Source organism: Sminthopsis crassicaudata, chromosome 3 (assembly GCF_048593235.1).
Source record: "Sminthopsis crassicaudata isolate SCR6 chromosome 3, ASM4859323v1, whole genome shotgun sequence".
NCBI classification, from domain to species: Eukaryota; Metazoa; Chordata; class Mammalia; order Dasyuromorphia; family Dasyuridae; genus Sminthopsis; species Sminthopsis crassicaudata.
In genome coordinates, this window is record NC_133619.1 from 121108922 (window position 1) to 121136178 (window position 27257).

General features: G+C 35.3%; 2 protein-coding genes across 6 annotated transcripts in view; one reads left to right on the plus strand and one right to left on the minus strand.

The window, feature by feature from the left end:
• The first annotated feature begins 1141 nt into the window (after positions 1-1141).
• Positions 1142-15150, plus strand: ACOD1 (aconitate decarboxylase 1). 3 transcript variants are annotated; one of them, XM_074299290.1, is made up of 5 exons: positions 1142-1300; positions 6459-6620; positions 9313-9402; positions 11631-11836; positions 13176-15149. In XM_074299290.1, exons 2-5 carry the CDS (start codon positions 6543-6545, stop codon positions 14131-14133), a joined length of 1332 nt encoding a protein of 443 aa, XP_074155391.1. In that variant the 5' UTR covers positions 1142-1300; positions 6459-6542; the 3' UTR covers positions 14134-15149. The 3 variants fall into 3 exon arrangements, with proteins under 3 accessions (XP_074155391.1, XP_074155389.1, XP_074155392.1); XM_074299288.1 differs by lacking the exon at positions 1142-1300 and adding an exon at positions 2700-2768 and having other exon boundaries at positions 13176-15150; XM_074299291.1 differs by lacking the exons at positions 1142-1300; positions 6459-6620 and having other exon boundaries at positions 11571-11836; positions 13176-15150.
• A 5069-nt stretch (positions 15151-20219) lies between these two features.
• FBXL3 (F-box and leucine rich repeat protein 3) overlaps positions 20220-27257 on the minus strand; it is a 61401-nt gene continuing 54363 nt past the window's right edge. For all 3 annotated transcript variants that reach the window (XM_074299295.1, XM_074299296.1, XM_074299297.1), the window contains 3 exons: positions 26286-26457; positions 22129-22333; positions 20220-20525 (listed from right to left, as the gene is read on the minus strand). In XM_074299295.1, the coding sequence (XP_074155396.1) occupies positions 20333-20525; positions 22129-22333; positions 26286-26457 (570 nt within the window). In that variant the 3' untranslated portion in view covers positions 20220-20332. The remainder of the gene's footprint in view (positions 20526-22128; positions 22334-26285; positions 26458-27257) is intronic.

Genomic DNA, 27257 nt, shown 5'->3' on the forward strand with positions numbered 1-27257 from the left:
TCATGTACCACAATTTGTTTGACCATTACCCAATTGATAAAAATCTACTTCATTTCCAGTCCCTTAGAGGGATCAGTATTAATGAAAGTGACAGTAGGGCAGGTTACTTCTCCCTGGGAAAATGATCTTCTGAATCAAAGGGAAAGAGAGAGGTTACATCCTTCTTTTATTGTCCTCATCCTAAGCAAGCCCTCCTGACATTCAATGTTTACTAGTTATTCACAACATTTTCCAAAATACTTACTAACAGCTTTTCCATCTGACTGAATGAAAGCAACTGATTCATGTGAAACTTCCCTGTTTTAGGACATCAGTTCAAAGCACTACAATGACACATAAAGTTATTTATGTGTATATGCAATATGTTTTGTGTATGTGTTTCCAGAAAGAAAAACATCAAAAAGGAAGTAACTGTACTCTCTTTGCTTTTAAATGTGGGCATGACTTCAATTTTTTAAAAAAATTAAGGAAGAAGAAAAGAATTACACATCTTTCTCTCAAGATATCACAAGACAATGAACATTCCAATCTTGATCCTGGAGCAATCCCCTACTTGCAGTCCAGTGAAGTCCAGTGATGATGGGATATAAATCAAAATACCTACCATCCTATCAGGTCTCTGACATTATCATACTGAGGAATAAATATTTGAAAAGCAACTGATTCCAGTGAGGACTAGTGATCTGTTGGAATCAGTTCCAAATAGCTTAAATTTTAGTAAATGTTTTCATCTTAGAAATAAAAAAAAACAACAACAAAAAACCTCCCAGTCAAGGCTTTATTTGTTTTATTAATTGTCTAAATGTTGACCATGCAAATTAAGCTTAAAAGTGTGTCCTCAGTACTTTTTCTTTAGAAAGTCAGTTGTTAAAACATTTACCAGATATCCATGGCTCTAGACACATAAAATTTTAGGACTGGAAGAGACCTTAGAGATCATATAATCCAACAACTCATTTTAAGGACAAATAAAGTAAGGATTAGAGGTAAATGGGATGGCCAAGATCACATTTCTTGGTTGCCAGAGCTAGGGCTATAACTCATGCTTCCACTATCTACCTAATACTTTTTCCATTATACCATTCAGAGTAGACTGACCAGCGGGGGTCACATGATAAGATGCAACACTTTCATCATGAATTGATGTCAGCACTGTTGCTGTGAAGATCATCAATCAGCTAATCAACAAGCATTTATCAAGTTTCTCCTATGCCTAATGCTGGGGCTATAAATACAAAAGTGAGCAGTTTCTGACCTTAAGAAGCTTACAGCCTATTGGAAGAAAGCAACATAGTCACAGGTAATACGTTCATCTCTGTGTGTGTGAGAGAGAGAGAAAGAAAGAAAGAGACAGACAGGCAGACAGACAGATAGACAGACTCTAACCCCTACTCTGTACTCCTAACCCCTGCTCATAAGGCTGGGCCCCAAGAGGTATGACCAAGATCCTTAGCCACTTCTCCATCATACCAAGGACATGTTTAAAGCTATTGAAAAATCAAAGTGTATTCTCATCTGATATATGTATCAGGGCTTGGTTTCTTAACATTTCCTCTAAATGGGGGTCAGTTATTTGATTTATTCACTCATTTCCTTTCCTCTTAACATAAAGAATAAATACAAAGTGATTTGGTTGGGATCTTCGTGGAAGAGGAAGATTTGCAATGAAAAGAATTAGGAAAGGGGGGGCAGCTAGATGGCACAGTAGATACAGCATCAGCCTTGAAGTCAGGAGGACCTGAGTTCAAATGTGGTTTCAAACACCTAATACTTCCCATTTGTGTAACCCTGGGCAAATCACTTAACCCCATTGGAAGGAAGGAAGGAAGGAAGGAAGGAAGGAAGGAAGGAAGGAAGGAAGGAAGGAAGGAAGGAAGGAAGGAAGGAAGGAAGGAAGGAAGGAAGGAAGGAAGGAAGGAAGGAAGGAAGGAAGGAAGGAAGGAAGGAAGGAAGGAAGGAAGGAAGGGAGAGAGAAAGAAAGAAAGAGAGAGAAAGAAAGAAAGAATGAGAGAGAGAGGAGGGGAGGGGAGGAGAGGAGAGGAAAGGGAAGAAAGAAAGGAAAAAGGAAGGAAGGAGGAAAGAAGGAAAGAAAGAAAGGAGGAAGGAAAGAAAAAAGGAAAAGAAAAGAAAAAATTAGGGAAGGGAAAAAATTAGGAAAGGCCTCTTGAAGGATTTCAAGCAGATTAATATATTAGAGGTAAGAAGAAAAAACATTCCGTGCATGTGATGGGGAGGGTGGCTTAGTATGTGCAAAGGCACAGAGATGAAGAATGATATGTCAAGATTTTCCTTTTGGATTTTTCATCTGGATGAAAGAGTATTATATCTTATTGTATCAGTCATCAATCATCTTTGACATATTATGTTTTTTTTTAACCTATTTTTTTAACCTTTTACCTATCATGGGGACCAAAGAAGCAACCATGAGTCATTGGATTCATATGCTCTTTAGAGGGTAATCCATAGGAAAGGACCAATGCATGGTCCCATCCACACATATTCTATAGATAGTATTTCAAACTAATTCCCTGCTCTGATAGGATGGACCAAAAAGCTATAGTTCATGATGGAAACAATTGAAATAAAAATAATGGGGAAATGGGGAAATTCCTGGGTTTAGAGAAGGAAATGACTGAGCTAAATAAGGGGAGAGGTAAGGCGTGGTGAAGAAAAAATACTTCTATAAAAGAAGTGTGGTACTTGTTAAAGTCACTGTTCATCTTTATTCCTGGGATTGACCTCCTCTTTAGCTCAGAATGATTCTCAAGGTATGATTATTTTACAGCTTTTTCCTTTGGTTTAATTTTCATTTCTTTATTCTTCTTTATGAAAATGGCATTTTACTTTTTTTAAATGGAAACTCTGATTTATAGATCCCCCACAAATACTAATACCTTCCCTCAAAAAATATCCTTGTATTTATTTTATTTATGATCATATGTTTATGTGTTTTCTTCCCTAATAAACTATAAGCTCCTTAGAGAAGTAAAACTTTTTCATTGTTTTTTCTTTGTAAATTCTGTGCCTAGCACAGCATCTGACACATAGTAAATACATTATAAGTGTTGATTAATTGATTGAAAAATTGAATGCATCTTTTTTCTTCATTCAATAACATAAATATAAGAGATATAATTAATTTTTTTTACATTGAGAAAGTAAGTATACAGTAAAAAAAAATTAGTCAACTCATGTATAAATAGTATCCTATTTCTTGCCTTTTCAATAGGAAGGGAAAGACTGAAGGGAAGGAAAAAGTCAAGAACTTGAAATAAAATGTTTAAACTTTAAAAAGAGATTAGTAAACATAGTATTACTTATTGTATCCTTTAAGCATAGCTAGCTAGAATCTTAGAAATCATCTAGTTCAACTCCTCTCCTTTTTCATAGGATGTAATGGAAGTCCAAAGAACTCCAGCGCTTTGCCTAAGGGCAAACATATAACAAATAATAGAGCCAAGATTGGAATTCAAGTTCTTTGACTCCAGAATTAATGATTTTCCATTTCACCACACTACTTTCTCAGCTGCCAAGAAAAAAAAAATCTCTTAGATCCAAAAAGTTATTTTTAAGACAAGCAGAAGAAAGTAAAGTTCAGATTGTTGAGTAGCCACTTATTTCTTTCTTTTTATCTTATTATGGCCAATTTAAGGTTATTTGTCCTTCAGAAGCATGAGACACCTTGGCATACTGGAAAATGAATTGGTCTTATAGTCAAGAGAGATCTGAGTTTTAATTCCACCTCTATTATATGCTATCTGTGTGGCTTTCAGCTATTTAATTTGTCTTAACTCTAGGTTTTTCATTTGTAAAATATAGGTGATAATATTTAACAAATTCTCAAATAATTGGGAGAGGAAAATTTTATAAATTGCCTAACGCTATATAAATATGAATGACTATGATTATTTAAAGGTTCCTAAGCAGGCTTCTTTATGGAGTAGCCTCCTACACTATTCATGGCAGAGTTGGAGTCTGCATATAACAATCTACCCTAAGATCCCACTTTTGTATCTGTTCTCCCACTGTTTTCCAAATAGAATGGACTTCTATTTTCCACAAGATATTGAGTTCCCCATGTCTGGAAATCCTCAAGAAAAGAATGGAAAAACACTTGTAAGGAATGTCATAGAAGAGATTCAAGTAAGGTTGAAATTAGGCTAGATTAACTCCCTATATTCCGTCCAGCTCTAAGGTCCTATGATTTCTATGTTTGAACATCATCCTATGAACATCCAACTCTTCCCCAACATAATAGTGCCACTACTGGTTCCAGTACAGAAAAAAGGAACTGTATGCTGTCACTAAGCAGCTCCAATGAAAAGAGAAGCTTGGAAAGAGGCAGCATTTTTTTAAAACTGGAGTTCCCCGAAATGATACAGATCTGTTGGTAAATCTCCAAAGTGGCTGCTGTCACTTCCTCTTTTCCCATTTTAAATTGAATTTGCAGCAATTTCTAGAGCATAAAATGGGAATGCCTTCTACTATGCCTCTCTTGAAGAAGCTGGTGGAAGCTGGAGCACTGGCATCAGGAAGACCTAAGCTGACCCTGGGCAGATCACTTAACTTGTTTACCCCAGTTTCCTAAACTGTAAAATGGGGATAATTATGGTTTCTATCTCACAGGGCCATTGCAAGAATCAAATGTTTGTTGTGGTTGTTCAATTGTTTTTTGGTTTTGTTTTGTTTTTTTTCAATCATGTCCAACTCTTTGCCAAAAAACCCCAAACGTAATCACAAAGAAACTGAAATGATTAGACATTTCCTCCTTCAGATCATTTTACAGATGAGGAAACTGACCCAAATAGGATTTAATGATTTTCCTAGGGTCACACAGCCAATAAGTATTTGAAGCATATTTGAACTCAGGAAGTTAAGGCTTCCTGACACAAGACTTAACACCCTGTCCAATTTGCACCACCTAGCTTCCCTTAAATCAAATGAGACATTTGTTAAAAAGTGCTTAGCATTCCCTACCTATCTTCCCATGGTATAGTAAAAAGAACATTGGCTCAGGATCCATCAACTCTTGATGTTTACAATCAATATGACTGGATTGGATATGTCACTTAATTCCTTTTAGACCCAACTTCTTTATTTAGGGATCTGTAAAATGAAATGGCCACTGAACTCCCATCCTATTCTAGACCTATGATCTTTTAACCTATTGTTCCCCATCTCAGAGACTTCATTGTGAAAATCTCAACACACTAGCTTCTATTAATATTAATATTAATATTAAGGCTCAAAAAGAATGAAAGCAATCCATCATGTAACAGCAAAAGTCATAGTGCCCTATACATAGTAGGTCATTTTTTAAATACCTATTTAATAAAAAGATTAGAGATGCACTTAGATTTAGAGACAAATTAGAGAACAAGATGCTTAGTTGAGAATAATCAGTCATTGGAATTGAGTCCATTTGTGGCAGTCTTCCCCATCTTGGCTTCAAAGAGAGAATGTATAGAAATGGGAACTGATACAGGTATACCTCTTTGTAGTCAATTGGTGTGTTCTTAGAAAACAACATACAATTGCATTTTCACCTTTTTTGTTGTTATTGTTTGCTTATTTTTTCTCATTTTTTTTCCTTTTTGATCTGATTTTTCTTATGCAGAATGATGAATATGGAAATATATTTTTTAAAATTGCACATGTTTAACCTACATTGGGTTGCTTTCTATCTTGGGGAGGAGAGAGAGAGAGAGAGAGAGAAAAGTTTGGAACATGAAGTTTTGCAAAGATGAATGTTAAAAACTATCTTTGCATGTATTTGGAAAAATAAAATACTATTAAGTAAATAAAATAAGATTTTTTAAAAAAGAAAACTGCATGTAACTAAAAGGAAATCAAACTTTGACTAATTATAATGACCAATCTTAATCTCAAAAAATAGAAAATGAAGCATAAATCCTTTCTTCTGCCATAGAAACAGGAAAAAGATACCATAGCCAAAAATGGTTGTGACATAAAAATAAAGAGTTAAGTAAAACTTGCTTTTTAAAAGTACACAAATCTAATCTTATTTTAAATTATTTTTTTTAAAAGAGGTCAACATTAAAAACCTTGTCGTGATTCTTTTTGTATAGCAAATTTATGAAATAAAATTAATGATCCATCAGTTAATCTGTTTTGTAAGGATTCACTAGTTTGGTGAAGTAGGAAATACATGAGGCACCTGGATCAAATCTGAACTCTGCTGTAGCCATATGGGTGGTCACAGGCAAGTACCTTCACCAATCTGTGCACCAAAATTCCATCTTTTTAAAAGGAGGGCAATGATTCAGGTGAGAAAATTGCTTCCAGAACTTAGTTTCTGATGTGGTGTCTCCGTATGTTAGATTCACTAAAGGGGGCACATATGTACAAGTAAAACTGCTGAGTCCTCTTGTAGGAAGTAAATATGGAAGTATAAATGCACAACATCTTCTGCTCACTGAGAAATCTTTCCTTTTAAGTCTGTCACAGAAAGCTTTGCCAGAATCATTCATGGCCTAAGTGTACAACATCTGACGGACCGAGTCATTCAGAGAAGCAAGAGGATGATCCTGGATACTCTGGGGGTTGGCCTACTGGGAACCAAGACAGAAGTTTTCCACAAAACTACACAATACAGTAAAGTAAGAGGTCAAAAGTATATGTTATTGGTGCGAGTATGCCTGACGATCAAAGTAATGTAACATATCATAGCATAGTATATTATAATATAAGATATAATATGAGATGATAATATAATATCATATGACATAATATAGAGGGGCAGGACATTGTAGCAGATTTGGCTTGAAGTCAGGAAGATCTGTGGTCATGTCCAACCTCTGAAACATCATGACCACTGGCAAACCACAACCTCTGGTGCTGAAGCAAATATTCTACCTTCCCCCCCAAACCCTCCCCTTTTCCTAACCTATTTCTTACTGTCAATCACTCTATCTATCAGGTCATACTACCAGCTTGCAATCAAGATGTCATCCTAGACTGCTAGCTCTTTTTCATACCCCATCTCCCATCTGTTACCAAGTCTTATTGATTCTTCCTTCACACTCCTATATGCATCCCCTTCTCTTCCCTGACACAATCATCACACTGGTGAAGGATCTCATCACGCCTGGACTAAGGCAGTAGTCTTCTGGTTTGTCTCCCTGCCTCAGATCTCTCCCCACTACTTCCCATCCTCTACCTGGCTTTTAATCTCCATAGTATGTTCTCCCTATTCCCTAATGCCAGTGACTCCCTATTACCTCTAGATTCAAATATAAAATCTTCTGCTTGGCTTTTAAAGCTTTTCATAAACTGGACCCTTCCTATATTTCCAGTCTTTATAATTTATGCACTTCCATGTATTTTATGATCCAATGACATTGGCCTCTTGGCTGTTACTTGGACAAGATACTCCATCTTCTGATTCTGGATTTTGATTTGTTTTGTTCTTGTTGTTATTTTAACCAACTGTCCACTATAGCTGAAGTGCTTTCCCCTATTCATTTCTGCCTCCCAAGTTCTTCTGAATCTCAACTAAAATCACCTCCAGCAAAAAAGCCTTTCTCAATCCCACTTAATGGACAAGGGAAAAGAAATAAGCCTTTATATAGCATCTTCTATGTGCCAGGCACTATGTTATTATTTCATTTGTCCTTGCTATTATTATCCCCATTTTACAGATGAGGAAACTGAAGCCATTAGCAGTTAACTGACTTGTCGAGATTCATACAGTTAGTAAGTGTCTGAGAACACATTTGAATTTAGATGTTCCTGATTCCAGACCTAAATTTCTAGCTACCACAGCACCTGCTGACTCCAACAGCACCTCTACACATTTCCCTGGTGCTGAATGACTTCCCTCTGGTGATTAGCTCTAATTTATCCTGCATATATCTTGTTTGATTTCCCATTAAACTGTGGGCTTCTTGAAAGCAAAGATCATTTCTGCCTTTCTTTGTAAGTTTAGCACTTATCATAGAGCCTGGTATCACATAATTGGTACCAAAAATATACTTTTTAACTCTAAAACTATAAATTTCAGGCAATCTAAACTACATCGGTAAAATCAGTAGAAGTAGTTTATATAATTTTTGATACCAATGAGACCACAGGTCTAGACAAAAATCAGTTACATGTACATACACACATAAGATATGGAATTGCATATATACATGTGAATGTTATACATAGGTGCTGATACCATGATAGATACAAAGGTTGAGTTATGATATAGCAAATGTATAGAGTATAGAGTAAATATATATACAATGTATAGAGTAAAAATAATAAACATGTCTATGATATAGATACATGTAAAATGTATCTATATAGTAAAAATAATGAACTTTGTATAATATGTATAATAATGTATATAAATATAATACAATATAGGCACTTATTTTTTATTTAGACAAAACATGTCCAGCATGTCTACAATATAAGCATTTGGAATAATTTTGGGGGGGCCAGATGTTTGACTTCATAGCTATATGGAACTCCCTATGAGATGAGAAAATCTCTCTTCCAATCAGATTGACATCTTCTTTGTACCTCAGAATCCTAAATAGTTGCCTGAAGATTTTTAAGGATATATGTGTGTGCAAGTATGGATATATATGTATGGATACACACATATTTATATATATATATATAGTAATTTGCATATTTATGTTGCATAATATTATTTATAATATGCCTATATATATATAAATATATTTAGAGTCACCCTGGAATAGTGGATGGCAAAGCTGGTCTCAGGCACCAGCTTGACCAGAGTAAGAAGACTTGGATCTAAATCTCAGCTCTAGCACAAAAGGATATTAGCTCTAGGGCAATCACTTAGCTTCTGTGTACCATGCCATGCTCTAGAACTAAATTGCAGAGCAAGCCTCAATTTCAATAGTAGATGTTTCTCACCAGGAGCTCCTTACACTGATAAAATCACAGATCTAATTTTAAAAAAACAAAATACACACACATATATTAATATAATACATATAATAAAAGCATATATAAAAAGGTATGTGTCTAGAATCATCAATTTAGTATTGAAAAGTTTTTTTTTAAATATGCAGATAAGTCAAAGCTTTCTGTTTCTCAAAGTTCATCTGCATCAGGAACTTGTATAAAAGGCTGACAGTCTTCCCTAATCTATATGAAGAAAGTATTTTAAAATCCTATGGGCCAAAAAAGAAGAAATTTATGGAATGTGATTTACATTTGTCATCAGAATTAGTTAGAATTATGACCCCAATCATTAAAGAGGAAAGAAAAAGCAAAAAAGAGATGGTGACCTGATATCCCAATTTAACTCTTCTGCTTTTGTTCCAGATCTACAATGCTGATCTTTCCAGCTGTGTCTGGGGACATCCAGACCTCAGGCTCCCACCTACATATGCTGCTTTCGTGAATGGAGTAGCTGTAAGGATCTTTATGCTGCTTTTCAAGTCTTATATATTCATTATCACCAATTTATCTGTGTTGTTTCTAAAACTTGTAAAAGATGCTTTTAGAAGTATCACATGGAGCAAAGGATTTGGGGAAAAGGAGGCTTTCATGAAGTACAAAACACTCTTAGGATACCCACCTATAACTTTGAACTCTTTCCCTAGGGGAATCTTCTCTGTGGCAAAAGATAAAAAAGGAAAAAAACTCAATGCCAAAGCACCTTCATTTGAGTGGGAAGCATAAAACAGATACACACACAGTAAAGACCATAAAAGAAAAGCTTTCAGAATGGAGACAGAACATTTTCAGTAGAGGTAGTCAGGGAAAGCTATACGAAAGAATTAGCATTTAAGCTCAACTTCGAAAGGTCTCAAAAAGTAGAAACTTGAGGCATAAGTCAAAGAAACAGATAGGAAGTAATAATGTTTGGAGTGCTAGCACTTGGAATCAGGAAACCTTGACCCCGAGAATGTTTCAGACCCATACAACTTGTATAGTCATAGACAAGTCTTTTATCTCTCAAAAGCTACATTTTCTCCATCTGTAAAATGGTTATGACAGTACTTGCATTTTCCTGACTTTCTTTACAGTAAATACAATAGGTTAGAGTTGTTGTGAGGTAAGCACTTCAAGCAAAGCATTATATAAATGTAACAGCAAGGAAAGGAATTTGGAAGTTTTGGGTTTTTTTTTTTTTTGGTTTTTTTTTTAATTTGGAAGTAATTGGAAGAAAAACTGGAAAAATAGGTTAGAGGCCAGATAATAGAAGGCCTTGAATGTCCAGATACAAAATCTGAACATTACTTGGGAGGTTTTGAGGAGCTATTGAAGATTTTTTTAGCAGGGGATTGAAATAACCAAAGGAATGTTTAGGAATATGGCATAACAGTCTAGAGGTGTGAAAAGCCTGAAACTGGAGAGACAAAAATAAAAGATTTCTGCAGTGGACCAGACATGAGTGATAGGTAGTTGAGCAGTGCAGCAAGTGGATATGGTAAAGAAGGGATTCAGTTAAAGATTATTGAAGGTTTGAAAATAGATGGACTTGTCAATTAACTTGATATAAAAGTAAGGAAAGGAAAAAAGTCAGAGACAACTATAAGGTTAAATCTTGCATGACACAATAAGTAAGAAGGGAAAGTCTCTTTAAGAGAGAAAACAATGAGTTCAGTTTTATAAATATCAAGTTGTATCTAACAGCAAGACATCCAAGTGGAAACATTTAGGGAAATTTTGGAAATGAAACAAATAAGTATAATAATATCCACAGATTTTATTTGAGAAGGCAATGTTTGGAGTGTGAAGTATTTGGCCTAGAAAGAAAACTGTTTCTTTCCTTTCTCTGGATACAGATACTCTTTCCCATCTCTTCTCTTCTGAGACTTTCTTTCTAGCCTCAACTAGAGGGCTCAAACTTCTGGGAGGTGCCTCTTTGCTATCTGTACAGGAAGAACATCATCCTTGTCAATTGTCAATGAGTGAATGGAATGCTGTTTGTGACTTACCAATACATGACCCCTATTATTATCATTTAGATTTAGTGTGTCCAAGGTAATTCGTGAGTGGCCTAGATTCATTTTTATCTCTGCTTTTATGCTTTCAAGAATAATCTCTTTGGTTCCTTTAAGTCCACAAATAGATCTCTCTTTCCTTCTTCCTCTCCCTTTATGCTTCCCTTCTTGTCCCCTCTGCCCCCACCTCTCTTTCTTCATGTCCTCCTACCTCTTTCCCCTTCTTCACTTCTTTCTTTCTTCCTCTTTACCTCTTTGTTTCTTTCTGACTCTCTTCCCCCTTCCACTCTCAGCTGCCTTTGAGTAAATACATATAGACTAATAACGTTTGGGGTTAACCATAGATTTTTCTTAATACTGGCTCTAAGAGACTAAGTAAATAGTAAGGGAACAATATAGAAACTTTCAATAAACATAGATAAGTTTTAGAAGCTTATATAAACATGGTTCCAGATACTTTTTATATATTTATAATTCTATAGTTACTAAATTTCTGATACAAAATTTGAACCCAGATCTTCTGATCCCACCCTACTCATATCATGCTCCTTCCTCAGACCTTAATAAAAATATAGAGAACCTAATATAAAATCTCATCTCTGACATGATCTTCTCTTCTGTTGTTTTTAGTCCCTTGGGACTGAAGGGAACTGAATTTGTATGTGTGTGTGTTTTTCCTCTCCAACAAAGATTCACTCAATGGACTTTGACGATACGTGGTACCCTGCCACTCATCCTTCAGCACCAGTACTTCCTGTCCTCTTGGCTTTATCAGAAGTCCTACCTCAAAATCCCAAGGTCTCTGGACTTGATCTGTTGCTGGCTTTCAATGTTGGGATTGAAGTACAAGGCCGATTAATGCACTTCTCCAAGGAAGCCAGTGACATACCAAAGAGGTATGAAGATAATTTGTCCCCAAATTAAGCATAGTTGCCTTATTCATTGCTCCATTTAAAAAACTAGTTGGTATTTTTAGGGTTTGGGAATAACCTAATTTACCCAAGAGGTGAAATCTATTTAATAACAAAGGCTAATTTTAACCACCAGGTGGCATCACTAACCACTATCCAGGTCTTATTTATCCAAAAAGATCAGCTGTTAGCAAATACTGACATATAATTAACATAATAAATACTTCTTAACTGAATGATTCATTCACCTGACCATCATTAACTCTACTCCACTTAGGGAAATTGCTGGTAAAATGCTGGCTTTCTTTTGATTCTTCTAGAGTAATCACCAGATCCAATTCTCTCAGGTGTGGCTACTCATTTTATTAACCAAAGGGTGAGATCAGTGAGGATTTTACCTACACAGAATAGCTCTGAAATTTCTTATCTACAAGAAAACCTTCCTTACTCCTGAACCTGCTACATTTCACTGAGTCCCAGTCAAGTGCACATAATGGAATTAACCCCCATTTTAAACAAATGTGTGGATATTGGATATGGTGTTCTGCTCTTTTGTATAGTAATCAATAAGAAAAATAAGTATTCTGTAATAGAAAATCAGTCACAGCTGGAGAGCAGGGTTTCTCCTAAAGGCAATATTCCCCCAGTATATAAACATGTTCTCTATTCAGCAGTTGTAAGAAAGACACAGTTCTGTTTATTTCGACTCTCCACAACCATTATCTCCTGCATGGAGGGAAATAAAGGGAATATAATGCAGTTCACATCTAAATGTTAATTCATAGCTTCTAATAGAGCCAATAATTAGATAAAGGAATGCTAGATGTCTCAGCTCTTCCTCGTGGCACAATGAATATTATGAGGGAACCCTAGTGTAGAATGAACCTCCTATAACCAGTGGTGTCCCATCTTTGTCAGGGACTTCCAACTGCTTTTTGCTAAAACTAACTGTAAACTAATATACCCGTACTATCATATCACACCACCCTTCTATCTCTTTAACTTTATTTTTAATACTACCTCATTGACTGTCCTGTCTATTTCATTTCTTTCTTAGATGTTCCTTGTGGGTTAGTTGCTAAATTGATGACAAAATCCCAAGTTAAAATCCCCAGAAATTTTTATTTCACCATATAAATTCACCAATAAAAAGTTCACCATGTATTTGATCATGCAAGAGTAAAGGATAACTTTGGCTTACCTTTGCAAACCACTGCCTGCTTTGTCTTTTTAATAATCCCCTGCAAAAGACTTTAGTCCTCAATGTAATATAAACCTCTAATGAAATACAATTAACTGGCCTGTTCTGTGTTCTGCTTTCCAGATTCCATCCGCCAAAAGTTGTGGGAACTTTGGGCAGCGCCGCTGCTGCAGCCAAGTTTTTAGGGCTTGACCAGACAAAGTGCAGAGAGGCCATGGCAATTGCCGTTTCCTATGCAGGGGCACCCATGGCAAATGCTGCCACACAGACCAAACCTCTCCATGCTGGCAACGCAGCCAGACATGGGTTAGAAGCTGCTCTCCTGGCTTTGCTGGGCCTTCAAGGGAACAAGGAGATCTTGGACTCAGAGGCAGGGTTTGGGGCCTTCTATTCCAACTACACCCCACAAACCCTACCAGCTTTGGAATCTTATACTTTGCTGCTAGACCAACAAGACATCGCCACCAAGCGCTTCCCTGCCCATTTAGGAACACATTGGGTGGCAGATGCAGCTGCTTCTGTGAGGAAGTACTTGCTCCCCACTGACAGAATCAAAAGAATTGTGCTCAGAGTCCCTGATGTCAAATACGTGAATAGACCTTTCCCAGCTTCTGAGCATGAAGCTCGGCACTCATTCCAATTCATTGCCTGTACTATGCTTCTTGATGGGGGCATCTCAGTACAGTCATTCCACAAGAGCCAGATTGGCAGACCTCAAATAAGGGAGCTGCTTGATAAAGTAGAGTTGGAGCACTCACCTGACAATCACCCTAACTTTGATACACTCTACTGTGAAGTGAGTATCACCCTTGAGAATGGAAAAACCTTCACAGAACGCTGTGATACTTTCTATGGTCACTGGAGGAAACCACTGAACCAAAAAGACTTAGAAGAAAAATTTAGAGCCAATTCTTCTACTGTTCTCCCCTCTGATGCAGTAGAAGGCATTATAAAGGCAGTGAACAGATTAGAAGACATAGAAGATTGTTTTTTGTTAAGCACACTCTTAAAGGGGCCCTGTCTACCAAAGAAAACTACAAAATGTACTCAGCATATGCTTTCCAGTCATATCTTCTCTTGATACTTCCAAGTGATTAAAGAGTGTTGACACTTTAAAGAGTCAGAGGATGATAGACTTAGAAATGAAAGAGCCCTTGGAGGCCATTCGGTACACTCCCCTAATTTTACAGTTGAGGAAACTGAGGCACAAAGAGATTATTTGTCCACCGTTATACAACTACTGTCTAAGACAAGATGTGATCTCAGGTCTTCTTGACTGTCCACTCTACCTCCCAGCTGCCATGATTTAGTAATTGCTTTCAAAAGGCAAGCACCTGAATCTTGGGCTTCCTATTAATCAACAGATTAAATAAATGATGTTAAGTCAAGTAAGACAAACCCAATTCAGTAAAAATCTCACTACGCATATATGGAAATGGCAAGTTTATTTTGTAATGGACATATTTTTTAAGCAACATGAAGCATTTTCAAGATAATGTACAGATTGCTCAAGAGAGCAAGAGAAAGTTCCAAGACACTCAAACAATGACAGGATCATATACCTTTCGCTAGAAGAGACTTCAGATCCATTCTAGTCCAAACTTTTCATTTTGCAACTGCAGAAACCAAGGTCCAGAGAGTGTGAGTGTTAGAGGCAAGACTAAATGAAACTTAGTCAAGGAATGCCTTGCCAGACAACTTTCAAATAGATGGACTTCCAAGAGCTCCATATCTGAGGAAAAATATTCACACAATAAACAATTCCTTAACTCTAGAAAAGAGGTGTACAGCTTCCTCACTAAGAGATTTCTTAATTAGTCCCAAGCTCACCCTCCCCAAAATTCCATGATGGCATAAATCCCGGGGGAAAGAGTCAACTTTGTTATTTAGATTATGACAAAGTACACTTACTTGGCAAGAGATCCTGTAGCCAGATATGGAGATGCACATGCTTAGGACTAAAGAGACAAGTAACAAGCTATAAAAGAATTTGTGGAACACATATATTGTATCTAGGTTATATTATAACATATGTAAAATGTATGGGATTGCCTGTCATCAAGGGGAGGGAGTAGAGGGAGGGAGGGGATAATGTGGAAAAATGAATACAAGGGATAATGTTATAAAAAAATTACTCATGCATATATACTGTGAAAAAAATTATAAAATAAAAAAAAAGAGTTTGTGGAAACCAACAGATGAGGGAGTAATCAGAAGCTATCAATTCTTAGAGAACTTGGGCAAAAATTAGTTAGTTTTTTTTTTTTGTGCCCTTCTACCTATAAAAGGACATCTAATTACTGTAATCATACTTTTAGTTCTATTTTGTCGAAATATATTTATATATAGATAAATATAGATATACTTGATATAGATCTAAAGTATCCTGTATCCATACTCTGAGTACGTTCTTTCCATCATTATTTACAACATGTTCATTTACACTTTCTTTACATTGGTAAATTGATTTACATTGCTCCTCAAGAGCAGGGACTTTGTACTGTTTCATTTGATATCTCTTTTCTCTTCCTCCTCTGTTGGCCCTCAATATTCCCACCCCTAGCCCTCAGATTTAACCTATGAAACATCTAGTAGGCATTGTACTCATTACTTAATAAATTTTATTAAACTATCACATGCTATACTTCTCATCATTCATTCTAAATAAGAATTGAAAACTGCTACCTTCCAACCCCAAAGAAGGAGAAAGGAAGCAAAAGGATGCAATGTAATTGATTAGCCAGAACACTATGAGCTAACAAAGCTGACACTGATAATCCTTCAAACAAAATATGTCCTGCACATTAGCAACCATAGGTGAATGGAGCCACATTAAGACAGTGATAGCTTAGGAAGCAGCAATAACATAAGTCCAAGGATAACACTGGCTAGCAATCTAGAGGCAGATGCTTTCAATTATGGTCTCAGAGTAGGGATTGAAGGTAATATGTAGAAGTGCAGCAGCATTTCACTGGTGTTTGGGATTTTTAATACTGGTCACTGTTCTTTTAGAAGTCAAAGCCTTCTAGCAGTCAGTCAACAGCTAAGACATATTAATTAAGTTCTTACTGTGTGTCAAGTTCTGTGCTTAGCAGTTGGGATACAAGAAAGGCAAAAACATAGTCTCTGCCCTCAAAGACTTCACACTTTAATATAAGAAATACCATGCAAATAAGTACATATAAAATAAATAGTGAAAATGGAATGCAGTCTCAAAGGGGAAGGCTCTTATCAGTGAAGACCTAGAAAGGCCTTGTGAATCTTGGGGGAAAAAAAAGAAAAAACATATAAGTCAGGAGGTGAAAAAAGGAGAATATTCCAGACATAGGAGACAGACAGCGAAAAGGCACAGTCATGGAGGGTTCAAAGGCCAACATGTAAAGTAGAGAATAAGTTTTTCCATCAAGTATTTCAGGCATTATAACTTGAAAAGGACATGAAGGTGTGGACCACAAAGTAGTGCCTGATCTCAGCAACATAGTGCTGCTACTTCTCAAAAGCAATCTCAAACGTGCCTAAGAATAGGAAAGAGATAAGGTGGTATTGCCTAAGAGACAACTACTACTTCTCTTATAACACACAAATATAATTGCCCAACTCTTCAATGTTGTTTGTTCTATGACGTCAGGCAGCTTGTTGGACAGCTCCATACACAAACCTCCCAGTACACAGACAATCCCTAATTTCTTAATATAAGTACTTGGTTGGCTAGACCAATTACAGTCAGCCACAATCTATACCAAAAGGAATATCTGACAAAGGGCAAATAAAAAATCCTAGCAGTATACTGAGAACTCAACAAACAATGGATATATTTAAGATTTAGGAAAACTCAGGATTACATATAAACTTGTATAGATCTAAGTACCTCATAAATAAATCTTAAGGCATCTATTTGGGTAAAGTTCTCCAGCCAGGAAAATGCTTGATAGTGATAGAAGGAAGACAATACCTTATGGATGTAGGTGATACACTGGGTTATGTCCTGAAAGTAAATTAAAATGTCATTTTGAGACAATATTATATCACAATCCAGCCAATCTCAGAAAACACTCTTCGTGAAGTGCTGGAATACTAAAGTTGTGTTGCAACATTTTTGAGTTCTGTGTATGTCCCTTGCATGTGTACCTTTTCCAACACTGAGGGTGTGCTAATCTCTCTCTCTCTCTCTCTCTCTCTCTCTCTCTCTCTCTCTCTCTCTCTCTCTCTCTCTCTCTCTGTGTGTGTGTGTGTGTGTGTGTGTGTGTGTGTGTGTGTGTGTGTGTAAGAAATTCTTATTGGCATTAATAATTGTGTTATGCTATTTAATTGTGTTTTCTGCTTTGAACAAGTATATTCTCTAACTGTAAAAGTAAAGATGTGGTTTTATGGTATGTTGACCCACAGTTTCTTGAAGTGAAATCATTTTCTGAGAATCTCATATATGAGAAAAGGGGCAAATGCAATATCTGAAAGGGGGCTGAAATATGACAAATTCCTATTTGAGAGCACCTAGCTGCCTTCAATGATTTGAAATCACTGGTCAATAAACATTTATTAAGCATTTACTATGTTCCTGGCAGTATGTTGAATACTAGGGACATAAAAGACAAAAGATAACCCCTGTCTTCAAGGGCTTTATAATCTAGCAAGGGAAATGACATGCAAACACCCCAGGTCCAAACTAACCACATTATGCTGCAGTATGAAGAGGTATGGCTCAAGATTAGAAGGACAATTTAATTTCCACCTGACAGTTGCTACCTGTATGACTTAACATCCCTATACCTCAATTCCCTCAGCTGTAAAATGAGAGGGTTAGACTATGTGTTCTTTAGAATCCCCTTTAGCATTCCTTCTAATCTGGTTCAAATATGTCAAACACGGGATATAGAACTAGAGAAAGTCACATACATATTTCACTTCAAAAATAAAAAAAAAAATAAAAAAAAAAAAAAAACCACAAACAAAACCTTAAGAGAATGAAGCTTTCATACCATACATAGGCCCCTTAACTTTTCTTGGAAGAATTCTAAAATGTAACTAAATGGATGCTTAGTAACATTCTAAAAGAAAACAAACAAACAAACAAACAAACAATGATTACAATAGGCTATGCCAGACTGACCTCATTTCCTTTGATCTGCCAGGGTTGCTACATTGAAAAATCAGAGAAATAAAATAGACAGTTTCACCAAAATCTTTCAAGCTTTTGGAAATATAGAAACAATATGCATTTGGCTTGCAGGTTTGGGGGTTTCAGATTTCCTGAAACTGATCTTCCAAAACTGTTCCAAATGTGAGAATCTAAGGATAATAATATAGATATTTTCCTCTTATAACCATTCCCCAGCTGGATCACCCACCAAGAATCTTTCTTTGCTGTTGGTCTGTGGAACCCAAAGGTATTTTGTCTTACTGCCTTCATGAGTCTTTTTTCTGAAAATGTCCACTTTATTCCCCTGGAAATTGCTTTCTCATTTCATGCTATCCTTTTTTTATTTTTTTTTTCCTAACATCTGCCTAAAGCAGATTCTACTAGCTATCAGCTTTAATGGTGAAATTGTTCCAGCCATCTAAATAATTTTCCTGAAGAAAGTTAGAAGATATTATCCTGTTAATAAATGCTAGGATCCCCTTTTACCCCCAGAATCAATTATAAAGTCTCTTATTTCGACATGTAAACCCCTTCACAACCTTCCTGCCTTTCCAGATCAAGCTACTTTTACGTCGTCTATCCCCAATGCCTGGAACACTCACCTTAACTGCTCTCTCTTAGCTTCCCTTTCTTTCATTAAGACCAGCTCAAGTCCTGAGTTCTGTTCCTCCCAGTACCTTCTCTGAAATTAGCTCACTTCTATTCTATGTATATCTTGTATATACATAGTTATGTTCACATTGAATCTCCCTTAAGAAAGAAATTCTGACGGGTTTTGTCTTTCTTGTATCCTTAAGAACTTAGCATAGTCTGGCACATGGTAATTCTATATAAATGCTTGATGATTGAATATCTCATGCCATCTATAGAGCTGTCCATGAATTTCAATCTCACCTAACATTGTGCTTTGGTGAAACTAAGTAATAATCAAATGATGTTACTAGGACTATTATTATATGCCTGCAGCAAAAGAAACTTATCTTAATAGCCATAAATATTGGCTTTTGCTGTTAATACCACTTTAAAACATTTTAATGAGAATGTGAGATGACAAATCACTTTTTAAAATATATTTCACTTTTATAGCAATTTATGTGGAAAAAACTAATTAAGAATGCTGCTTATCTTACAAGAGAGGTGATGGACTAATATGAGACACATTTTTGGATGTGGCCAATGTTTTAATTTATTTTTCTTTTTTAGATGCTATAACAGTTTTTTTAATTATTTGGGAAGGAGAGAAGAAAAGACTGCTTGGTGATTGTAAAAAATAAGTTTTTAAACAAGAAAAAATATTTTTAAGAGATCAATGTAATAATTCAACAAATGTTTATAGGCTATCTACTTTGTATAAGATCCTAATCATTAACACCTTCCTTGAAATTTCCCTAATTAGAGGACTAAAAAGATAGCTCTCTTTTTCCTCAAATAATCTTCCATTTACTTATCTGTTTGCTTTTCCCAGTGAAATGTAAGCTCTTAAAAGACATGGACTGCTTTTAATTTATATTTTTGAGTCTTCAGGGACTAGCACATAGTAGGTGTTTAGTAAAAATATTGGATGAATTGATTTGGATAATTCCATTTTATTCTTATATATATTGCTGAAATTATGCCAAAAGCATACTCCTGTTAATGATTCACAAGAACTAGGCAAGTAGATCAAAGGAGATAATTCTGAGAAAGTACTTTGCAAACTCAAAAGTGTTATAAGTGATAACTATTATTATTAAGTATCCTTTTAAAGATATCTCAGAATAATAATAATAATAAAAAAACAATGAATGCTACCAGTTATGGAAGACAGAGGTTTGTATTGATAATTTCTCTCTAAATTAGCATTATCTCTAGAAAAGTGAAGAAAGAGGGGCAGCTAGGTGGCGCAGTGAATAGAGCACCAGCCCTGAATTCAGGAGGACCAGAGTTCAAGAAATCTGATCTCAGACACTTAACACTTCCTAGCTGTTATCCAGGGCAAGTCACTTAACCCCAGCCTCAGGGAAAAAAAAATCAATGTGACACAGAATCCATTTGTCTATGATTAAATCTTTTTTATTTGCATAATCAAGAACATTCAAAGGTTTTACATTTAAACCACTGCTCTTATGCCAAACTGATGCTGAATAAAAGCCATAGTCACAAATCAAATAAGTTTTAAGACTTCTCCCACCATTGTTCCAATTCCATCAAAAATCTCATGCAGAGGGGCTTTGCACATGAAAGCACAAGTAGTGACGATTTTGTTGGTAGAATCTACATGGGATTCACCCACATCCTTACAAACATGTTTGCATCCAAGTTCTTGTATAGCAATGGCCGTTTCCGCATCAGGAAACCTATTGAAAAAAAGAGAGATGATGTATGGTTGTATGCAGTAGGGAAGTTCTGATTGGCTCACATTGGCCCTTATTTATAAGCTGCAACATTAAGACCAAAGTCAGGTGGCACTTCTGTAAAGACAGCACTCATTCTTACACTGGAAAGATAAAATGTTTCAAATTGACACTGAAAACTAAGCATCCATTAGTGTTGCAAAAATAGCTAAGTATAACAAATTCAATGACAAATGATTATAAAAAGAATTATTTGGTCCACATAACCAAGCAATATAATATAAATGAAATAGAATGAAAAAATTTCTAGTGTAGTAAGCCAGTGATGGAAAGAGGAAGAGGATGGAGGGAGAGGAAGCTTACTGTATCTTGGATATGATTAAAAACTATTGTCTTTTCCACTTCAAATCAATTTAATTCAAATCAACAAGCATTTCTCAGTACCTTCTATATTCCAGGAGCTGTGCTACCTACTGGTTAATCAAAGACAGAACAAAATGAATTCTTGCCCTCAAGAAATTTGGAATCTACTGGAAGAACATGACAAAAACACTGGTATTTAAAGTTTATATAAATACAATATAACTACAAAGTAATTTTGGGAGAAGACTAAGTAGCTTACAGAATCAGTAAAGGTTCTTGTAGGAGCTAGAACTTAAACTGAGTTTTGAAGAGAGTTAACAGGTGGAAGTGAGGAGAAAGGGCAGGAATGTTGGATAGAATATAAAAAAGCACAGAAAGGAGATGGGATGGTATGTATGTTAAACATTAGGTATTGTGAAGGGGGAATGATATGCAGTCATTCTGAAAAGAGAGGTAACCAGATTTTAAGGGTTTTAAATGCTATGCTGAAGAGTCTGGAGGGGCCTGGTCACACCTGTGCTTTAGGAATACTAATTTGGCAGATGTATTAGACATAGAAAAGCCTGAACATAGGAAAATGAATTAAAAGACTACTGGAAGAAGTTAGGCAAGAGATAATGAGGGCCTGAACCTGGAACATAGTTGTGTGAGTAAAGGGGAGTTGATAATATGAGAGGCACTGTAAAGATAGAATGGTTTAAACTTGGCAACTGATTTGATAGTAGATAAGTAAGAATGAAGAGTTGAAGATGACTCCTAGGTTGAGTGACTGGAGAAATAATTGTCCTCGAAATAGAAAGGGAGAAATTAATGTAAGAAAGTTGGATTTACAGGAAAAGACAAATTGTATTTTCAATCAGTTGAGTCTGAGATACCTAAAAGATGAATGAATATGTCAAACATCAACTATGCATAAGCAAGCAATGAAGATAAAATGACAAAAGCAAAATAGTCCCTGTCCTCAAGAAGCTTACATTACAAATATGGCTTGCTATCACATTTACATATATAAGTACATAAAAAGTGATTTCAAGAAGTCAAAGATTCTGACAACTAAGGGAAGTAAGAAAGGCATCTTGGTACATGAATTGTGCCTTGTTCCACATTTCATGATTTCAGTTAAAAAAAAAAAGCATTTTGGCAATATAATAAAAAGGCCACTCTTATATTCATTTGGGAAAAATAAATCAAAAAGCATAATGACATACTCAGTCACAAGTAAACTTTTAGTCTTTTTTCTTACCTTCCATCCACATTTTTATCATGGCCAACTGTAACTTCACAACCGGGGAAGACTTTGGCTGCCAGCACAGGAGATATGCAGCACAACCCAATGGGTTTCTTAGCACTATGGAAGGCCTGCAGAGTAGCCTTCACAATATTATTGACTGTACAATCCTTTCCATCCACAGCCCAGGAGCAGAGATTCTTGGCTACACCAAATCCACCTTGAAATATAACAAGAAGTACCAGGACCATTTAAAGCAGCAAAGAACAAGGATCTAAAGAATATTCTACAATACTAAGTGGGAGGAATTGGGAAGTCAGTCTACCACATTAACAGCAGAAACTTGAAAGTGATGTAGAATTAACTTTGACAAAAAAGAAAAATCTAGAAGGAAAAAAAAAAAAAAAAACAGCAGAGCAACCTGGATTTGATAATGTCCTCTGAATGCAGGAGAAAGGGAAAGCTAACATAAAAAAGATACTAAGTAACACAGTAACCCAGATGACCCATATAAACACAAAGGAACAAAGCCTGTCATTCTGTCCAAAGGGAACTTGCCCAGTGATAGTACTTACAGAGGAGAGGGTATTAACTATTATTATCAAGCTTCAGTAACAACCAAAAGCCAACCCAGGCACAAGAAACAAACTGACTTTACAGGTAAGAATCCAGTTACATAAACACATGTAAAATGTATGGGATTGCCTGTCATCGGGGGGAGGGAGTAAAGGGGGGGGATAATTTGGAAAAATGAATACAAGGGATAATATTATTAAAAAAAATTTAAAAATAAAATAAAATAAAAATAAAAAAAATAAAAAAAAAGAATCCAGTTACATAAAGCTAGATGATAGAAGCTGATAAAATTAATTTATTTTATCTTTTACCAGTAATACAAGTTCAAAATAGGAAGCTAGGAGCCTTTTATAAATACAAATAATTAATTCTTTTTATAAAAGGCATTCATTTTTATTTGGAACTTAACAAACAGCAAGAAAAAAATAGGCATTTCCACATACACAATAAAAGGAATTAAAAGAGGATTATACATGAAAATGCTAATCTCCATTACATATAGATTATTTTTCTCTATATATAAGTCTATAATAAATTCTACCTTCAGCTTTCAAAACTAGTATGCTTCTCTGTGCTTCTTTTTGGCCTTCCATAACTTACTTTTCTTTTTTTCTAATTAAATTTTATCTTTTCAAATAACCAAAATCTATCTTTCCTTTCTCTTCAAATTTCTCTCCACAACCCCCCCCCAAAAAAAAAGGAAAATCATCTTTGTATCTTAGGTAAAACAATGGCTGGGGAAAGGAAGGGAGAGAGGGGTGTGTGTGTGTGTGTGTGTGTGTGTGTGTGTGTGTGTGTATGTGTTTGTGTAGAAGTGTATTGTGTTCAAGTCTCTGTCAGATGGGAAGTATGTTTGCATATAGTAAAAACACGTGATTTTTTTCATTCATTCATTCATCATGAGCTCTATTGAATAAGTGATCAGTGTTCTTAAGTCTTTCAAACTTGTTCGTTTTTACCTATAAATTGTTCTACTTCAACTCACTTCATAATGGATCATAAGTTTCTAGATTTCATATAAATTACCAGATTTTGCTGACATTGCCCCTTCATCATTTCTCATAGCACAAAAGAATTCCATCACATATAAACTTCTTTAGTCTTTCCCCAATTGGTAGTTATCCCCTCAGTTTCCAATTCCTTGCCACTACAAAAAGAGCAGGTATAAATTGAACATATGGTTTCTTTTCTTTTCTTTGATCTCTTTGGGGTACAGGCCTAGTAATGATACTGCTGGGTCAAGGGATATGCACAGTTTAACAACTTTGGGGGCATAGTTTCATATTGTTTTCCAGAATGGAGAGCCCCACTTGGTAAGGCCACCAAAAATGTTGCATCTTTTTCTAAAGATGTCTCAATCTCTTTCCTTTTCCTATCCCTATTCCAATCTCAAACTCCAACTCTACTGGGTAAAAAAAGACCTTATAACAAATATGCATTGTCAAGCAAAACAAACTGCCCCAATATCCATGTTCTAAAACCCATGATTTAATCTAAATCTTGAGACCACCACTTCTTAGGAGGTGAGTGATATACTTCATCAGACCTTAGTTTTGCAATGATCAGAATTCTTGAGTGTTCAAAGTATAATAAAGGGTGAATTCTTAGAAAAATGTCAACAGTTTATATTGAAAGAGTACCTACCAACAGAGGTAGACCTACCAAAATGTTTACTCCTACATATTCTTCTGAACTTTGCCACAAAATAAAATCATTTAATATCACTCCCATGAGTATTTCTTCCATTAATATAGATCACAACTATATCTTGAAGTAAGTATATTTTTCACAAGTTGCTAGCAAATATATTCATCACCCAATGGTCAAATTCTGATGAAGAACCTCTGAAAATATAAATGGGCTGTTCTCAAAGACCCAACCCACTGTCCAGTACTGGTTTGTTTTTCATTTACCAGATATATGAGAATTTGTCCTCTATTGGTAAGACCTTTAAAAACTCCAGAGTATCTCCATAAAATGAGAAGTCTTTGCTGATGCATAAAGTAAAAAGAAAAATCAAAGAGTATCTGAATCAATTAAATTTCTAAAAAATACAATCTCTCCTTTCAAAAAACTAAAACAGTTTAGTCAATTTAAGAAATTGAGGTCATTTAAATGTTGTTCTCTGAGGGTCAAAATACCTAAAAATATTAGCATGCCAAATCAGCATCAATCCTCAAAAGCAATTACCATAGAGAAGTTATGAGATAATCCTGGTTGCTACAAGGGAATAAGAATGACCTACTTTGCCATTTACCAGTTCATCTTGTAGGTAATACTGCCAAATCACCTGCAATCTAAAAAACATATATATTGTAGATCGACTACAATAGTGATCCCAGATTATGAAACTATAATAATAATGGAACATATCAGAATATCTCGGATATTCTGGGATGTACTTTGAAGGAATGTTACAAATTTTCAGAATTGCCTCAAAATAATTAATTTCATAATTTAAAAAATGTATGCCATACTACACTGCCATAAAGGGTAGGTAATTAAATAAAATATATAAATTATTGCTTTTCAAAATTCAAAGTAAAATACTATAACAAGCATTTATTAAGAGTCCATTATGCATAAAGCATTGGAAATACAAAAACAAAATGAAAAATAGCTAAAAGCTACCATTCTACAGACAGGATATAACAGATAAACAGGTAAGTGATCAAAATTTTAAGCAGAAAAAAACATTAACAACTATTGCTTTTTTCTAAGGCAACAAAGAATCACTGAAAATTGGAAGACAGAACTGGATGTAACACTTTTTTTTTTTTTTTGCTGAGGCAGTTGGGGTTAAGTGACTTGCCCAAGGTCACACAGCTAGGAAGTCTTAAGTGTCTGAGGCCAGATTTGAACTCAATCTCCTGACTTCAAGGCTGCTGCTCTATCCACTGTGCCACCTAGCTGCCCCGGATGTGACACTTTTGACAGCTACATGGAAAAGGCATTGGAGGCAGAAAAGACTATAAACAAGGAGACCAATTAATCCAAATCCTCAAAATAAAATTAAATTATATGAGTTAGGCAAGTCAATCTCATTAAGACTATACTTTTTAAATAGTATTAAGGAATTACTAAGAATAAAGCTGAATATTTTATTTTGGATGTAAATTCACAGACTTTTAATCCTGGAAATGAAAGGTCCCAAGATGAAGGAGAAAGTCCACTGGCTTTAGAGACAGAGATCCTGGGTTTAGCTCCCAGCTCAAATAGTCAATCACTATTTAGGTGAATCTCATCAATCCCAGGGCTGACCCAGAGCTGAAAGACACTTTATAGCTCCTCTAAATCTTAGATTTCTCACTTGTAAAACTAGGAAGTTGTACTAGATGACCTTTAAAGTGCAATCAGATCCTTAGTTTTATGATCATATGACTTTAGGATCCATAAATCCAATCTCCATTTAATTAATGACAACTAAAGCCATTTCATAGCATTAGTCTTCATATTGCTTGCTTGAGCCAAGTTTAAAATTCTTTATCCTCACTCCCATATCACTGTTCTTTTCAATACACCAGAACTTCTAATAGTTTTTCCTCTAAACAAAATACATTACAACAGATAAAATAAGAGATTTTAGGCCAACTCACCAGGGAAAATAACAGCATCAAACTCGTTGACCTTCAGGTCTGCCAAATCTTGAATATTACCTCGTGCAATTCTGGCACTTTCCACTAACACATTTCTCTTCTCTTCTGTTGGGTTGCCAGATAAGTGATTAACTACATGCATCTGTTCCATGTTAGGAGCAAATATCTTTACCTTCAAAAACAAAAATGAAAAATAATTGGTATTGTGTCACTGTTTAAAAAAAAAAAAACACAAAACCTCTTACAGATATGAAAATAGAAATCTAAGTCCAAAATCCATCCCACAACTGTGTGGGCTCTCAGAAACAATACATGGCATAACCAGGCACACAGAGCCAGGGAACCTACAGGTGTTTTCTAGAAGATAAATAAGCCCTCATCCTTGTCCAATAAGAAACTGAAAATCAAAAAAAGTTTTAATAAATATATTTGTAAGATGGAAATTACAGTAGAAAAAATGTTAGTGGTGCTTTTCAAAATGTTATTTTAATTTTAATATTTCATTCTGTCTTCAATATGAAAATGATTTTATAGCTACAAATTAAAGGAGCCTAAAAACACATGGGAGTACATAAATCAAGCCATTCCCTTTTAATGTGCCAAAAGCATACTCCTTGAGTTTATGACCATGTATTTTGTTCTAAAAGAAGAGTCTAAATTAATTTTTTAAAGGAGCAAATGGAAGGCTCATAGTTTAAAAAAAAAATCAATTGTTCACTTTATTAATTTATAAATCCCATCAAACTCTGGCTTAGTAATTCCTAAAAAGTCGATAACTTGTAAAGACTATATATATTAAGTAATCTGTTAATAAAATATGAAATTGTAGTTAAATATACCACTATGTATTAAATTTAAATGTCATCTCTTTTTTTAATTTTTTATTTATCAAAAATAAATTAATCCTTATCTTTGGTGTATATAAGTGAAATTCTAACATTTGTGTTTATCCATCCTCTTCACACACACACT

Coding starts and splice junctions, on each gene's coding strand:
- ACOD1 (XM_074299288.1), top strand. Junction 6,621..9,312: donor AAACTACACAATACAGTAAA/GTAAGAGGTCAA, acceptor CTTTTGTTCCAG/ATCTACAATGCTGATCTTTC. Junction 9,403..11,630: donor CTTTCGTGAATGGAGTAGCT/GTAAGGATCTTT, acceptor TCTCCAACAAAG/ATTCACTCAATGGACTTTGA.